The following is a 17422-nucleotide window of genomic DNA, read 5'->3' on the forward strand; positions in this document are numbered from 1 at the left end:
AACGTCGGATACCTGTAAGTGATACGAACACCTTACATTATGAGATACGTTCAACGTACTGGATCCAGACTTGGTGGATGCATGTCATCGTATCCCAATTGCGTGTATCGATGCTCATGATGTCAATCACTGGATTGTCTGGTCCAGGCTCGATTATTTACAGACCACCGTTAAACGCCACACTCAGGAATGTCAACCAAGTCTGTTTATAACGGCGGTCTATAAGCAATGGAGTCTAGACCACACAATCCAGTGATTGACACCATGAGCATCGATCTACGCAATGATACAATGATATGCAATCAAGTCAGTGAGCCTGACCACCCGATCCCTCTTTCGCCTCTTGAGTGTGAGTTTGGTTTTACGCCGCTTTTAGCAATATTCCAGCAATATCAGGGCGGGGCCACACCAGAAATGGGCTTCACACATTGTACCCATGTCGGGAATCGAACCCGGGTCTTCGGCGTGACGAGCGAACGCTTTAACAACTGGGCTACCCGACCGCCCCTCGCCTCTTGAGACAAGCATTGGTTGCTGAAGACATATTGGACCTGGCTTTTGCGCAGACATTGAAAATGCAATATTTATTTTTTATCCATCTAGTCTCTCACAAAGTACTTATAATGAATTTGTTTTGACCCGCTGAGTATGTCTAATACGTGTTTAATGTCCTAGGCACGTGCACCGTCCCCACTCCCCCGGCTGGTGTTGTTGCCGACGCGACGACCTTGGAAACTGGCGATGCCGTCAAGTACGAATGTGGTTCCGGGTATGTCTACCAGAGCGGAAACAGAATCCGTGCCTGCCAGAGAGATGGGACTCTCACCGGAACTGACATCATATGCGGAGGTGAGACTTTCCCCTCTATTGAGTGAGTGAGTGAGTGAGTGAGTTTGGTTTTCCGCCGCTTTTAGCAATATTCCAGCAATATCACGGCGGGGGACACCAGAAATGGGCTTCACACATTGTACCCATGTCGGGAATCGAACCCGGGTCTTCGGCGTGACGGGCGAACGCTTTAACCACTAGGCTACCCGACCGCCCCTTCCCCTCTATTGATATTCGTCCCAACTCGCCGCAATCATCAAGCTCATCGCCGGCTGTTCCCGGAAGGACACGAGTGGTACCGAATGATCTATTGCCCATAAAACCGGCCCTTGCATTACGAAACAGCAGGGACTAACTGCGTGAGTGAATGTTGCGTTAGGCCGCAGACAAACACATCTGCTACATTTAACGTGGTTAAAATCATGAGCACATGTCCCTCCGCTAGAGGCCGTGGAAGAATCAGCAGGATAATGTATTATTTTCCTGATATGAATATTCTGACAATATCCTCCTCAAAAATTGCATATCCCTCGGCAGCAAAATCAGTAAATTCCTGTATTTCTAGGGGGGTGGGGAGGATGGTCGTCGTCTAGGGCGCCGCGATTCGCTGTGCAAAGCTGCGTCCCTTTGGCACGCCAGAAACCTATGATTGTGGGTTCGAATCCCGGTTCGCCCAATTTGGTTTCTAGGTTTGTCAGCACCATACCCGTGCTCGTGGGTTTCACCGAAGTGGTAAACCTCTGAGACCTGCATCACTTCGGGCTTTCCTAAAAATTAAGCTGACACGCCTAGATATAACTGGAATACTGTTAAAAGCGGCGTTAAACCTAACTCACTCACTGTATTTCTAGTCTGACTTGGATATTAAAAAAGTATACCTTACTCGAAAATCTATTTTAAATATCACGCAAACATACGTCAAATTAAACCCATTTCGGACCTTCATGTCGTGTTATATTTTTTTCGGGACTGAATTGTGTACCGGTACACTACAAATCAATATTTCTCGTGCGCCAGGTGTCACAGCCTTGCTGCCTCTACTCCACACATAGCTTCAATATCAGGCACACGTAGGGTTCGCACAGCGTTGCACGGAGTCTGGCTCCTTTGACTTCCTTGAGCAACACATGGCGCGAGTGCGCACGGCTGAGGCGACTAACGGGATCGGGTGGTCAGGCTCGCTGACTTGGTTGATGCATGCATACACGGGTGCGAGCGAGAGAGCGTGGTTTATATAGATTGGTAGTGTACATGGTATCTCACACGAGCTTTAATAGTCAGTCTCATAGTCCGTGAACCATATTATATTCCCTTCCGCACAGCCCTTACGGTAGTCCTGCACCATGGCTGTGGAATATATTTATTTTATATATAAAAAAAATAATCTAGAAATGCATACAAAAGCAAGTCTAGGTTCCACATATGAAATCAGCATAGGAAGAAAAAAAATTAGAGTCAAGGAGGATATTGTGTAATATAAGATTTCATGGACTAAATGTTAGTCTACCCTTACTGTAACGCTCTAGTCCTAAATAAAGCAAGTCTAGATTTTCCCATGTTCAGGATCTCTTATCTCAATGGGTTTCCTTTTCGATTTAAATGTAACTTTTGTTTCTATCCAAATTATATATTTTAATGAATTAAGCGTTAGTCTGGGGCATAAAAAATAAAGGTTTTGTAGACACGCTGACGCATTATCACCAACTGAATATTGTCGGTGTGTTGAAGTGGACAAAAACCAACAGGAAATGACAGTTGGACAATCATACTCTTAAGTTTTAATTATAGCATTCATTGATTAACAATAATATTTCTTTACTGTACTAGGGAGCGGCGCGGCTTAAACTGTCATCACATCAAAGGGAGTTAAGTCAGACTCTTCATTCAGGGATAGTTTTAGTCAACTGCGAAGTTGAAAGGCCGGTTTAGTCCGAAGTAGACTTGTTGGGAATAACATTTTGTTTCATTTGTTTGTTTGTTGTATTTAACGCCGCACTTAGCAATATTCCAGCTATAGGACGGCGGTCTATAAATAATCGGGTCTGGATCAGACAATCCAGTGATTGACATCATGAGCATCGCCCCACGCAACTGGGATACAATGACATGCATCAACCCAGTTAGCGAGCCTGACCACTCGATCCCGTTAGTCGCCTCTTACGGGAAGCATGGTTTCCTGAACACTTATTCTAACCCGGGTCTTCACGGGTCTAACAATTCAATCGATCTGCCCATGACAAACAAGGAATAACGCGGCTCACTAATGTATGTATGTGTGTTCCTTTTGGTAAGATGGCGCCACAGCTCCGAGACAGATGAACTACTACGAGCTAAGCGACACTCGTTCTGCCACAAGCAAGAACCAAATAAGTGCTGGACCTTCCCCCTTCTTGAGTGTGGCGGTGGACTCTAAAGTGAAAGCCTGCAGAGCTTTCTGCAGAAACAGCGGCACATTAAACATCCAGTTCTGGCGTCTAGCGTGAGTATATAGCATTGTGTGGTGAATCTATTTTTAGCCGATAGCCATGTTGGGATGTCCCTTTCGTTCAACGTCATTATCTAAGGACAGGGCAATGCACTTAGTGCACATATTTTCGTCTATAAGTGAGTGAGTTACGGTAATCTTGCGCAAGGAACGTGCTGGGGGTGACAAATAGCCCGAGCATAACCCCCTTTAAATATGTTGCAGTGATACCGGAGTTCCCAAAGATTTTACCCTTAGGGTAACGGAACAGGTGCAGTGTGTGGAGGGTCGAGCGGTCACGTGGGCATTCAGCACCCCCTTGAGCGTTAAAGCCGGAGATTTCGTTGGCGTACACGACAAAGTTGGCAACCTCGTGTCCATGCACCCTTGCAGGGGAACGAAGACGTTGGACGCCAACAACGTTATGAGGAGTCTGTCAACAACGGACGACCCCGCTGTCGGCGACACAGTGAGGGTCAGCGATTACCCAGCATGCATCACGCTCCGTCTTGACTGCTTCTACGTTCCTGATGCCTACACAGGGTAAGTAAGCGAGTGAGTGGGTGAGCTAGACCTAACGCTGATTTTGACGTGGGTGAAAGAGTTTGGTTTAACGCCGCTTTCAGCAGTAGTTCAGTTCTGTCATCGGCTTGATGTGGGAGGAAAGCTCGAAATGACGCGGGTCTTTGACGCTTACCACTTTGGTGAAACCTACGAGCACGGGTATCGTGCTGACAGACCTATAAACATAATCGGCGTGATGCAGGATTCGAACCCACAATCATAGGTTTCTGGCGTGCCCAAGGGGGCCACTATGGTCTGATATTCATACACACGACCAGCAATCTTTTACATGACTATGTATGTATGTATGTATGTGTGTGTGTGTGTGTGTGTGTGTGTGTGTGTGTGTGTGTGTGTGTGTGTGTGTGTGTGTGTGTGTGTGTGTGTGCATGCATGCATGCATGCCGGACTCGTGTTTCAACCAAGTGAGCGAGTCTGGCCACCCGATCCCGTTAGTCGCCTCTTACGACGACAAGCATCGTCGTTCTGTGTGTGTGTGTGGGGGGGGGGGGGGGTCAACTCTGCACTGTGATATTCGGTGTCTCCGGTCCAACAGTGCTTCAGTTATACCGTTCTTGGTCATGCTGTTGAATGTTGCTCATAAGATCAATCACGGGATTGTTTGGTGCAGACTGTATCGATTGTATTAGTGAATTATGTTTGAGTTCGGGTCGATTGGTTTCTCCGATAAATAATTTGATTTTATTGAACTTTCTCTCTTTTCAGAGCTGACGTGCAAGTGGATTTCCATAACTAGAATGTTATACATTGGTATTTGTAACACGTGTGTATATTCAGTATATATCACGATCAACAATCGGAGATGACAGCTGCCATGTTCCCATGGCAACGTCGTAACATGATATCATACATGAACATTATGAAATAAAGGATCAGCAATCATTTAGCTTTTGTTACTTTTTATGGAGGAGAGCTTTCAGCAACATCACAGCAACACGACACTAAAGTAGTGTTTGGCCCTGGTTTACACACCAGTCCCAACATTCCAGCGATATCACTTGGCTGTAAATAATCGAGTGAGTGAGTTGGTTTAACGCTGCTATATCTCGGCGTGTCAGCTCAATGTGAGAGGAAAGCTCGAAGTGATACAGGTCTCAGACGTTTACTACTTTGGGAAACCCTAGACCGCGGGTATGGTGCTGACAAACCTATCGGGTCTGGATTCGAATCCACGATCATCGGTTCCTGGCGTGCCCAAGGGACGCAACTCTGTCTTCGTAAGTAATCGAGCTCAGGACTTGCATCGTAGTGTACAGTGACACACATATGCCACAATGTTGCTAATTTTGAGTATCCTGTCTCTGTCATTGAGTGAGTGAGTGAGTGAGTGAGTGAGTTTGTGCTTTACGTCACATCGGCATGTGCTCCATTGAAATTTAGTCATTAATAACATCAGCAGGCGGTATGACACACCTCGCAACATCAGGTGGTATAAGTTTATGTGGAAAATAAAACATGCGGTGAGGTGAGGTGAAATAGCGTTTAACGTCGCGTCCAAGATTATTGCACTTATATAGCGACTTATATAGCATGTACGTGTGTGTGTTTGTGTGGCTGCTTGTACTAGTCCGGACTGATGCCGATTTATAGTGTTAGCTCACTGAGATACCATGCCGCAGTTTAACATGAATACCCCACTCAGACACAGTATACTGACTCCGAGCCGACCGGTCCTTGTTTAAGCCCCTTAATGCCGAGCGCCAGACAGGGTAACAACAAGTACCATCTTTTGTCGTCTTTTGGTATGACGCGGTCGGGGATCGAACCACTAGGCCACGGAGGCGGTCAATAATACATGCACACACGCAAACACAAACATGCACACATCGTTAAAGCTTTGTGATAATAGGTATAACTTCGACCACCGACCAGTGGATTTGACAAAGATCGTTTACAAGCTGATAACAAAGAACAGACGAAAAGAAGGAACAATGGTAATTTGCTCCTTTCACTCCAAGCTGTTGCAAAAGGTCTCGCAGACGAGGACCTTGCCAACCACATCAAAAGTGAGGTGAGGTGAAATGGGGTTTAACGTCGCACTCAAATTTAGTGCTTTTATGTAGCGACATGCATGTATGTATGGCTGCTTGTACTAGTCCCGACTAATGCTGATTTAATGGTGCTAGCCAACTGAGATACCATGCCGCAGTTTAACAAAAAAACACCACTCAGACACAGTATAATAGTGAGTGAATATGGTTTTACGCCGCTTTTAGCAATATTCCAGCAATATCACGGCGGGGGACACCAGAAATGGGCTTCACACATTGTACCCATGTCGGGAATCGAACCCGGGTCTTCGGCGTGACGAGCGAACGCTTTAACCACTGGGCTACCCGACCGCCCCACACACAGTATAATGACTCTTCTGACTCCGAGCCGACCAGTCCTTGTTTTAGACCCTCAATGTCGAACGCCAGACAGGATAACAACAAGCACCATTTTGTAACGTCTTTTTGAATGACGCGGCCGACGAGCGAACGACCGACCTTCCGCTCTCCGAGCAAACCCTCTACCTCTGGACCACGGAGGCGGTCCCATCCACCTCAAAGCACTGAGTAGTTAACATGTGTGCATTGACACATCTGAGTGAATCTGGCTTAACGCGCACTGAACGTTAACGGTATCCATATTTTAGTCAATGTTTAGTTTCGAAAGATACAATTATTCATTTTGTGAAATAAAAAACATCTGTCACGCACTTTCTCGGAAATTAATATTCAGATCGATGATATTTGTGCTTGATATAAAGGGGGCGGTCGGGTAGCCTGGTCGTTAAAGCGTTCGCTCGTCACGCCGAAGACACGGATTCGATTCCCGACATGGGTACAATGTGTGAAGCCCATTTCTGGTGACCCCCGCCATGATCTTGCTGGAATATAAAAGCGGCGTACAACCATACTCACTCACTCACTCGCTTGATATAAAGCACTGCAAAGTCTGGAAACTCTGTTTCTTTGTTGCTAAACGCCACACTCAACAATATCCCAGCTATACGACAGCGGTCTGTAAATAATCTGGACCAGACAATCCAGTGATTGACACCACGAGGATCGATCCACGCAATTAGGATAATTGACCGAAACACTTCAAACTAAACGTCCAAAACTATGATAGCCGTATCAAATACATCACCATCGAATGACCATATCTTGTTTGTTTCATTTTAGCTATCATCAAACATGGGTGTATAATTTTTTTAATCCGTCAGTATAAGGGAAACACACCGTTATGAGATGGCCATCACGGAGAATGTATAATTATTAATGTATCTTAACTGTTAAATGTATAAGTTAGGCCAGACCAATTTAATTGCTAGGATTACGGATTTTTTCGGGTAAAGTGGCTGAATGGAGGAGGGAATGTAAAAAAAAAAAAAGTACTTGAGAGAAAAAAAATTCGCAGGTATTACGGATTTTAGGAGGCAGGAATGCTGATAGGAGGAAATAAATTATTTTTTTTAAAAATCCCTCACTTGTGCCACAGAAGCTACAAAAGTATTTCAGTATTACCCACCACGCATGTTGCAAGCAATGCAAGCAATGAAATACTCTGTCCAGTATAACTTTATCGTGTTAAATGATCAGGTAACACTCATGCACTTAAATTAAATAGCCCTGTTTATTATAGATTTTGCCACCACTGTCACATAATTTAGTCCAAAGTCTGCTAAAACTTGCATAGGTGTTGTAAGTTCGACAATATTCCCGTAGGAACCAGCCTTAGATTCTGTTGCATGCACCTCTTGAATAGAAAGTCCATCTCCATCGCCAAATCACCAACTGTGTCATCCAGTTGACTTTCCCTGATTCGCTTTGATAAGCACAAACTACCCTTCAGAACGCTTACGCTGAAAAACTTTGCTGACATTGTCGAAAGACACCAGATAATAAAAGGCATTAACACCGAGTTCCCAGAGAAGCTTGTGTGATAGATGAAGCCAACATTTATCAAAGAAAATATCTGCTTATAAAATATATTTTCTACAACATGTTATACACCATTTGAAAGGTCTGATCCTATGGTTTATAAATATGAAAGTTGTGTTTTTCACATTATTTAAAATAATGCATTTACAACTTAATTAAGTTCGTTGTAAATAAAAAATGTAAGCTAACACGTTGTTAACATCCAGATTAAGGACCAAGGAAGCGAAAACATTTAATAAAATCCACTTGCCTATTTCTGTTTTATTTTCATTGTTTACGTAATTGGAAAATCATTTTAAAAAGAATTTATAAATAGTTTCTGTCATCACCCATCTCCCGATGACAGCGGCTGTCCGCTCAGTAACATGAAGAAATACCGCCGTTTTCGAGGCTTCGTATGAATAACACATTCGTCGAAGAATGGCATAAGACACATCGCTAGAAAGCTTATTCCTTCATCTACACGCTCGTAACATCGTCTGTTTTTTCCCCGTAGTTATAACAGGCGATTTCATTGGATTAAAATTGGTTTCTAATGACGCTTTCTTGCCGAAATCTGCTACAAGTTTCGTGATTGGTCAATTTTGAGCACATGACCTAATGCAGCCAATCAAATTACAGCTGTGGTACCAAGCTCGTGTTTGATACATTTCAGAAGTTGGCGAAAGATTTTTGTTAAATCGTGTTATTCTGAACGTTTTAAGCCGGAAATCACGATATATATTAAAAATATAAAACTTCGTGAATGTATCGTGCTAGGTTACGAGCTGTGACAAAGATTTTTCACACATATATTTTTGCATTAAACATCGTGTCCGAGCCGAGAATTCAAGGCGACGAAAGCCGAGATGTCATTCGACATACATAATTAGCCTACAAGCGATCGCACGAAAAGATGGAAATAATAACTTAGATGTAAGTTTGATTACTTTTAGATATATTTTTGTTGATTTTATTTATTACTTTGTATAATATATTTAAAGATTTGTTTAGAACCTCTTTATTTTGCTCTTTGACATGTTCGATGTGGACCCGTTGTCGAAATTTGTGTCCGAGAATTTTATTTTCAATAACACCGCGGGAGATAGTGAATAATTTTTTAATGTATCGATTAAAAATGATAAAGTGAAATGGAATACGTTCAGACATTGTGAAATGTTATAAGATTTAATAAATGAATGACATCACAGGTAGGTCCATAAATATATATATTATTTTGACGTGACTACGTCTGGGGACTCGATGCTTCTTGGCCGGATAACCGGCCTACGGTGTTGAAAGAGTTAAAACACCCCAACTGACACCCCATGTCCTAAACATGGTCCCGGCATATTCTATACACGGTGTGCGCATGCGGGAAACACTTGTAATTGAGAGTACGCATTCGATTGGCTATGTTCGCGTGGAACGACCAATGGAATTTGCCGTCACATTTGCGTAAGGAATTTTAGTTAAAAACTAGAGTTACTTCCCCTAACATGTATTCTCTCACAACAAGGCTTATCGATCGATGTCGGATGTCGGGTAGAATATTTTAAAAAAAAATGATAGAATTTCATTTTATTTTTTTTCCGATTTGGCGAAAAATGGTGTCGGCGGATCCGTAATCCTAGCAATTAAATTGGTCTCGCCTTATGACAGTTTGTAAAAAAATATAAAACAAAAAATATTTCCTAAATAATCCGTTTGAATTTTAATGGTTAATGGTTATATACTGTAATTAGTTTTGTAGTAATATTCCAGTATATAATTGCCAACCTTGTTTTCACGTAATTCAATTATATCAATTCGTTTTCGTAAGAAATCAGAGCATCATAGTATTCTGTTATAGAGCTAAATAGCATACTGTTATCTCCTGAAATATTCATATTTTAATACCATCATGCTACGCATTGATTAGGATATGTCACTACCTCATAGGCATTGAAAACTGTCTATTGTCATGTCACATAAGGCCACAAGGTTGCGCAGTATCTTGTGTGGCCGACCCGGGCAGCAATCACGGCTCTGCATCTGCTCGGCACTGACTGCATAACTGTACGAATTCTGTCCTGCGGAATTCTGCGCCATTCTGCTTGTAACGCGTTGGCCAGTTGTGGGAGTGTCTGCGGCGTGTTGTTACGTTGACGTAACGTTGATCGAGTTCATCCCAGAGGTGTTCGATTGGGATTAGATCTGGACGGCCAGGGCAAGGCGTTGATGTTGGCATTATAAAGGTAGTCTACAGTGACACGAGCTGTGTGCGGTGGAGCGTTGTCCTGTTGAAAGTGCTCCCTCTGGCGGTCAATGATTGGAAGAAGATGTGGTTGAAGAATTTGATTCATGTAGCGATTTGCTGTCAAGTTTCCCTGAACCACAACCAAGTCAGATCTCGTGGTGTAGGATATGGCCTCCCACACCATGACACTACCGCCACCGAAATTGTCGAATTCAAGAATACAATGTGGGGCAAAACGCTTATTTCGACGAAGATAAACACGTTGTCTTCCATCTCGCCGGCGAAGAAGAAATCGTGATTCATCGCTAAACCACACTCGTCTCCAGTTTCTCAAATTCCAAGGCTGAATGGTATGGCACCAACGCATGCGTCGCTGTCGATAAATCTGTTGCAAAACAGGGACGATAACTGGTCTTCTGGGTCGGATTCCAGCCTCGCGAAGATGGTTCCTTGTAGTCTGGTCCGATATCCTCCTCAAACCAGGGATGTGCGTTTCTTTTTTTTTTAAAGAGTGTATAATAGTGTATCAGTCAAAGCGGAGTTAGATGTGCGTCAGCTGCATATTTGGCCAATATAATACCGTTAAGTGACGGCAGATCAATAGCGCCAGCTGACGCCACCGCCGCCATGTTTTGATCTGCGGCAGGCGGGCAAAACTGCCGGCTTGAACAATGACGGTCAATAGGATATTCATACTGCATGTCTATACTGTGCCACACGAGTTTGGGATGCTTGGACGTGTCGAAGTAATGTCAGATGAGAGTGTTTACAATGTTCCGGGTTGTTTAGTCGGATACAACTCACAAGACAACGAGCCATAGCCTGGATATCGGATACGATCATATTCACAGCTTGTTCTTAAGGTTTGGACGCAGAGCAGCGACACTTCCTGTTGTACGATTTAAAAAGTTTGTGTATATTCAATATGTTTCTATCAGGACGTGGATCTTACAGTTCCAGTTGTAACGTGGCATACGTTGAAGTGAAAAGACGTCAGTCGCTGCAGACTTTGATATGGTCTTGATTTAAAATGAACAGATATTTTCGATTGCTTCTAAATGACTTGTATCGATTCGCAAACCATCATAGATAATGCGAAGAACGATTTCTTAAAATGAGAGTGTACAAGATATTCAACAACTTTGTTCTAAGACTGGCCTTCACGTCGAGGCTAACTCTTGTAGTCTATGGCTTCGTCCTAGGTTTTGTTACTATGGTGATTGTGCTGCCCCATCTGGCGTCGAACAGAAATACCGGCTTAATGAAAGGGAAGCAACTGCAGGAAGACACACTGGAGCGACTGCTGAGTGAAGAGAAGAGGAGTGATGGTGGTTTGTAGATACCTTTATAATACTTTTGCCGTGGTTGGGGAAGGTGTGTGTGTGTGGGGTTGGGGGGTTGGGGGGTGGGGTGGTGGGGGGGGGGGGGGGGGGGGGGGGGGGAGGGGGGTGGGGGGAGGTGGCCCAGTCGTCTAAGGCGCCTCCATTCGTCACCATCGCCCCTTTCCGTAACCTGCAAGAAGACTCGTCCCCCTATCGATGAATGTTATGTGCGAAAATACGACAAAACAATCAGAATATCAGGGGATATATATGTGAACCATTACGCAACGAGTTGACAATTGTTTTAGGTATTCTCTTTTGCGCTAAGACGGAACCCGGTTGCAAAAATGGCCATGAGAGGGGCACGAGTCGCTATTCGCTTGTTCCAATACCTGCCTCATAATTGAAACAGACGAGGTACGCGCTCGGGGGCACGGGTGGCCCAGTCGTCTAAGGCGCCGCGATTCGCAGATTTGCGTCCCTTGGGCACGCCAGAAACCTATGATTATGGGTTTGAATCCTGGTTCGCCCCGATTATGTTTCTAGGTTTGTCAGCACCATTCCCGTGCTCGTGGGTTTCATCGAAGTGGTAAACGTCTGAGACCTGCATCACTTCGGGCTTTCCTCCCACATTAAGCTGACACGCCATGATATGACTGGAATTATGTTACAAGCGGCGTTAAACCCAACTCACTCAATCACTCACTCTTTTCCGGCTCACTACGGTTAACTGTCCCATTTGTTATATAGTGACAAATGATTAACAATCAGCAGTATGAAGGCATTTCGATTATCGGGTACCTCAAAGAAAGCTCTATTTCAAATATGATCAATAATCAGAATTTCCTTCAATACGACAATTGATCAGCAGGCCAGGTGTCCTTGACAGGCTGACAATGTCAACCGCCCTGGCGAGTGAAACAGCTGACTGTTAACGAAAACTACTCTGTTTCGCGAAAGCCAGCCGCCTCCATCGAGGCCCACGTGTACTTTTGAGGTGGTGGTGGGGGCGGGGGTATTTTTTCAGTTTCGGTACTCAGGATTCGGGGGTCAATTACTGGGGTATTCGGTACTCAGCAGTGTTGTACGTGAGACGCCAATATTATCGTATTTGGTCACAGTTTCAAAATAAAAATATACATAACGGTGTGTGTACGGGGGCACGGTAGGCCCAGTCGTCTAAGCTAAGGCGCCGCGATTCGCTGTGCAGAGTTGCGTCCTTTGGGCGCGCCGGAAACCTATGATCGTGGGTTCGTCGTATATTAACGGTTTATACTACGAACCCACAATCATAGGTTTCTGGCGTGCCAAAAGGACGCAATTCTGCACAGCGAATCGCGGTGCCTCAGACGACTTGGCCACCCGTGCCCCCGTCAAACTATAGTCTCATATGCACATTCATGTTGTGTTTGTTAAATTGACTACAAACATCCTACACCTGTCAAACACATTGCTCCGACGGGTTTTTATGTGGTCACTTTATACTCATAACATTTACTGTATTTGCTATGTGGGCTGTCATGAGGCACTGTATGAGTCAATATCACGTCAATAATTGATTTGTTGGTTTAAGTTGACGGTATTGCGGTAACATATTGTGTCAAACTGCAGTTACTGTACCATCTTTCAATAATGTAGTTGCCATATTGTGCGTGCACGGTGTGTAGCGGTGGGATGAGGTGCGTGCGTGCATGCGTGCATGCGTGCGTGCGTGCGTTGTGTGTTGTGGGGAGGTGCAGCAAGGAGACCTCATTACGTTTGATTGTTTGTTTGTTTGTTTGTTTGTTTGTTTGTTTTTAACGCCGCACTCAGCAATATTCCAGTTACATGACGGCGGTCTGTAAATAATCGAGTCTGGTCAAGACAGTCCAGTGAATACACTGTCATATAACAATACCATGTACAGATCGTGTTTAAGAACTTGCAGCAAGATACAATCATGTCCAATTGGCACAGACTGAACAGTCCGTTTAAACAGGGCGCTCCTAGATCCTATATTCCTTCCGGGTCATGGTAAAACCTGGGACGGTCAACTGCCGCAATTAATTAAGTTCCAATACCTGCCTCATAATTGAAACAGACGAGGTACGCGCTCGGGGGCACGGGTGGCCCAGTCGTCTAAGGCGCCTCGATTCGCAGATGTGCGTCCCTTTGGCACGCCAGAAACCTATGATTGATGGTTCGAATCCCGGTTCGCCCCGATTATGTTTCTAGATTTGTCAGCACCATACCCATGCTCGTTGGTTTCACCGAAGTGGTAAACGTCTGAGACCTGCATCACTTCGGGCTTTCCTCCCACATTGAGCTGACACGCCGTGGTATAACTGGAATACTGGCGTTAAACCTAACTCACTCACTCACTCACTCACTCAACACTGTCGGCATCACCGATGCTTATTTTTGCGGGAGCCATGTTTGTCAACACGTCGGAAAAAAGACAATAGCATTAAAAAGACATCTTATCCTCCGATACGAGATCTCTATACTTGGAAATCTAACGACACCTCGACAAGAAGTCGCGCCAGATGGACTTTCTAATCAGCCAATCGCCGTCGGGAATCGTCAGACAAGTATTCAGACTAACGTATCTCATATCTGCATCTCGGAAACGAACTACAATCGGCCAGTTCCGAATGCACAATCGATAATTATCGCCCGCGCGTTGTAGATAGCTGTTATCCCCTGTCGTTTCTGAGCGCCATGACATATACACTCAAACGGGAGTTCAATCGGAGGGATATTTGAGTTCTGTGCGGATTTCAATTATTACAAATTTAATTTTCCGAATCGAAATGGTATAAAATGAAGCTGAATTGTTTTAGTAAGCTGACATCTGATTGTCTCAAGAACCCGCCCACCCTTCATTTAGATTTCACTGGACACGACCCTGTATGGAGCTCTTCACGTATCTGAGTGATGGAGTGAGTTGGGTTTAATGCCGCTTTTAACAGTATTCCAGTTATATCGCAGGGGGCCAGCCTAATGTGGGAGGAAAGCAAGAAGTGATTCAGGTCTCAGACGTTTACCACTTCGGTGAAACCCACGAGTACGGGTATGGTGCTGACAAACCTAGAAACATAATCGGGGCGAACCGGGATTCGAACCCACAATCATAGGTTTCTGGCTTGCCCAAGAGACGCAACTCTAGATCTGCACAGCGAATCGCGGCGCCTTAGACGACTGGTCCATCCGTGCCCCCTCACGTATCTGAGTGAAAAAGCAGATTTTAATGCATTTGGAAAACCCTGATATAAATTCTTTTGGAAGATTGGGCAACCATTTATTGAGCAAGTTGGAATCGCATCGATGTGCGGAGCTTATTTTAAGCGGATCCATGTGACCTCATGTGGATATTTATTGAATCGTGATACTAGGTTTACAGCATAATTATATTCATCGCATCGATAACACTGTCCTTGATATCATAAACAACAATGGCATTACAGTAGTATCGATCTAGTTGGTGCTTGCAAAATGTCTTCGACTCACTCTTATCACGTTTGTGTGACAGTTATATTGTTACAAAAATACGTTGTTAATTTAATAAGTCATAGTTTTTCCTTGACCCTGATATGTGACCTTGACATCACAGGTGACGACAGACTGGCCCGGGCAGTGCTGAACAGAACCCGGATCTTGTGTTGGGTCATGATCCGAGATGGCGGCAATGTCAAGGCCAGAGCTCTGCGGGCAACGTGGGGAAAACGTTGTGATAAGCTACTGTTCTTTGGCATTGATGACGAATTCGCCGCCATAGATTTAAGAACACAGGAAGGGAAGAGATTTCTAGCTGCCAAAACCTTCACCTGCCTTAAATACATCCACAAATATCATTTAAATGACGCTGATTGGTTTCTAAAAGCGGATGATGACACTTACATTGTTATGGAAAATTTAAAATATTTTTTAAGTGAAGAGAATCCCGAGTTACCTATTTATTTCGGCGAGTTTTTTAACCCTTATGACACTAAATACCTCCGCTACAACAGCGGAGGGGCCGGCTACGTCCTCAGCAGAGAGGCTCTTCGGCGTTACGGGGAACTTGCGCTTCTGAGAAGCGTTTGCGCGGACCCTGGAGGCCCAGAGGATAAGGAGATTGGCTACTGTTTGCGTCAACTCGGTGTTGAGATCGGAGACACAACGGACCGTTTTGGGAAAAGCAGGTTCCATTACGACCGCGCGGACTTGCATGCTGTTGGTGATGTGAAACAGTGGTACCGTGATTTCATGGGAGCTCGATACAGGAGGGTACGTTCTTCATACAATATATTGTGATGCGTCATAATTTGATGCGTCATTCATAATGTGATGCGTCATTCATAATGTGATGTGATGCGTCATTCATAATGTGATGTCATTCATAATGCGATGCGTCATTCATAATGTGATGTGATGCGTCATTCATAATGTGATGTGATGCGTCATTCTTAATGTGATGTGATGCGTCATCAATAACTTGATGCGTCATTCATAATGTTGTGCGTCATCCATAATGTGGTGCGTCATCCATAATGTGATGTCTCATTCATAATGGGATGCGTCATTCATAATGTGATGCGTCATTCATAATGTGATGCGTCATCCAGAATATGATGCGTCATCCAGAATGTGATGTGATGCGTCATTCATAATCTGATGCGTCATTCATAATGTGATGCGTCATTCATAATGTGATGCGTCATCCAGAATGTGATGCGTCATCCAGAATGTGATGTGATGCGTCATTCATAATGTGATGCGTCATTCACAATGTGATGTGATGCGTCATTCATAATGTGATGTGTCATTCATAATGTGATGTGTCATTCATAATGTGATGCGTCATTCATAATGTGATGTGATGCGTCATTCATAATGTGATGCGTCATTCACAATGTGTTAAAGCGTGGTACATGAGATGCGTCTTTCGTAATGTGATGATGCGTGCTACATAGAAAGATGCGCAATATATCAGAGACCTTAAATTTCCAGGTAAAATCAAAAGAATATGAAAAAAACATGTTTTACGATTTACATGAGACAATAAATGGTCCCACCGTTTCGGTTTTTTTCAGGGTACCGACACCATGAGCGACTACCCCGTCTCCTTCCACTATCTACAGCACTACGACATCCACATCATGGAGTTTGTCTTGTACAGGCTCCGTCCTCACGGCGTCGTGAAGTCTTTCAAAGAAGTAAACGTGGTATAATTCTCTCGGCTCATCTCAGTCCGATATGTCATGAATGTGACGGGAAAAGCCGAGTGGAGCCGAATGCATATGATCAACAAATCTTCAATCTAATTGAATCAAAACTGTTGCTCCGATAAGATACGTCTCAGCGTTTGATGTCAGATTCTGTGGCCACTGCCCGAGATCGGATTTTGATGAGACATGTCTTCACCTGTTGGGGCACGAGTTGCGTCCCTTGCCTTTGCAAAGGTCAAGCTCCTCCCTAGCGCGTGACACCTTCATTACACCCTCGTTAACATCGCTGCCACCAGAGTGGGCGCGGCCATTACAAGATTCTTGAAATTTGCCCTCTAACGTTCATACATTTGTTTATGTCTTTGGGAATGCCATCAGAGTTCATTTTGAAAAGGTTTACGACTGACCATGTTTTCCAGATGAATATATACTACTCAAAAGAAGTTAAGGAACACCCGATTATTTCATATTACTATAGTTCATCTATCATGGCATGACAAATTAACTATAGTAATATGAATGAAACAGGTTTTCCTTAACTTCTTTTGGGTAGTATACTTTGTTGTTTGTATAATCAGATTTGTTCGAGACTGCGGACTAACGGAAAATCAACCAACTTCTCCCTTACATTCTTACTATATCAACCACATGATATTGATAAACAAACAAAGTTATTTAGCAGGGTTTAGTGTATTCGGCGTCACGACAGTCGTCACTTGTTTGTAAATATAACGGTCAGTCGGTTGCGAGTTCAACTCCAAGCATGGTTATGGTCATCTATCACTGTGGGGAGTTTCGACTGGTGGCAGCGATAGTACAGAGAGCTTCACGAACGGGTTATGGCTGTGAGGAGCTTGTGCAAAGGTATCTTCTTCCTCTGCTCAATC

General features: G+C 44.1%; 2 protein-coding genes across 3 annotated transcripts in view; both read left to right on the plus strand.

Moving 5' to 3' along the window:
* LOC124145462 overlaps positions 1 to 4759 on the plus strand; it is a 48462-nt gene extending 43703 nt beyond the window's left edge. For both annotated transcript variants that reach the window (XM_048386361.1, XM_048386367.1), the window contains 4 exons: positions 676 to 849; positions 3121 to 3307; positions 3518 to 3835; positions 4583 to 4759. In XM_048386361.1, the coding sequence (XP_048242318.1) occupies positions 676 to 849; positions 3121 to 3307; positions 3518 to 3835; positions 4583 to 4613 (710 nt within the window). In that variant the 3' untranslated portion in view covers positions 4614 to 4759. The remainder of the gene's footprint in view (positions 1 to 675; positions 850 to 3120; positions 3308 to 3517; positions 3836 to 4582) is intronic.
* Positions 4760 to 10521: 5762 nt separating this feature from the next.
* Positions 10522 to 16906, plus strand: LOC124145436 (glycoprotein-N-acetylgalactosamine 3-beta-galactosyltransferase 1-like). The gene is made up of 3 exons (XM_046515199.2): positions 10522 to 11355; positions 14939 to 15594; positions 16401 to 16906. The coding sequence occupies exons 1-3, from the start codon at positions 11139 to 11141 to the stop codon at positions 16536 to 16538; spliced, it is 1011 nt and encodes a 336-aa protein (XP_046371155.2). The 5' UTR covers positions 10522 to 11138; the 3' UTR covers positions 16539 to 16906.
* Positions 16907 to 17422: the final 516 nt, after the last annotated feature.

Source organism: Haliotis rufescens, unplaced genomic scaffold (genome assembly GCF_023055435.1).
Source record: "Haliotis rufescens isolate VD_foot unplaced genomic scaffold, xgHalRufe1.0.p SCAF_10, whole genome shotgun sequence".
Lineage (NCBI taxonomy): Eukaryota > Metazoa > Mollusca > Gastropoda > Lepetellida > Haliotidae > Haliotis > Haliotis rufescens.

Excerpts from the sequence above, each read along its gene's own strand:
- LOC124145436 (XM_046515199.2), top strand. The coding sequence starts at position 11,139 with ATGAGAGTGTACAAGATATTCAACAACTTTGTTCTAAGACTGGCCTTC. Across the intron at positions 11,356-14,938 it reads AGAGAAGAGGAGTGATGGTG|GTGACGACAGACTGGCCCGG; the intron begins GTTTGTAGATAC and ends TTGACATCACAG. Across the intron at positions 15,595-16,400 it reads TGGGAGCTCGATACAGGAGG|GGTACCGACACCATGAGCGA; the intron begins GTACGTTCTTCA and ends GGTTTTTTTCAG.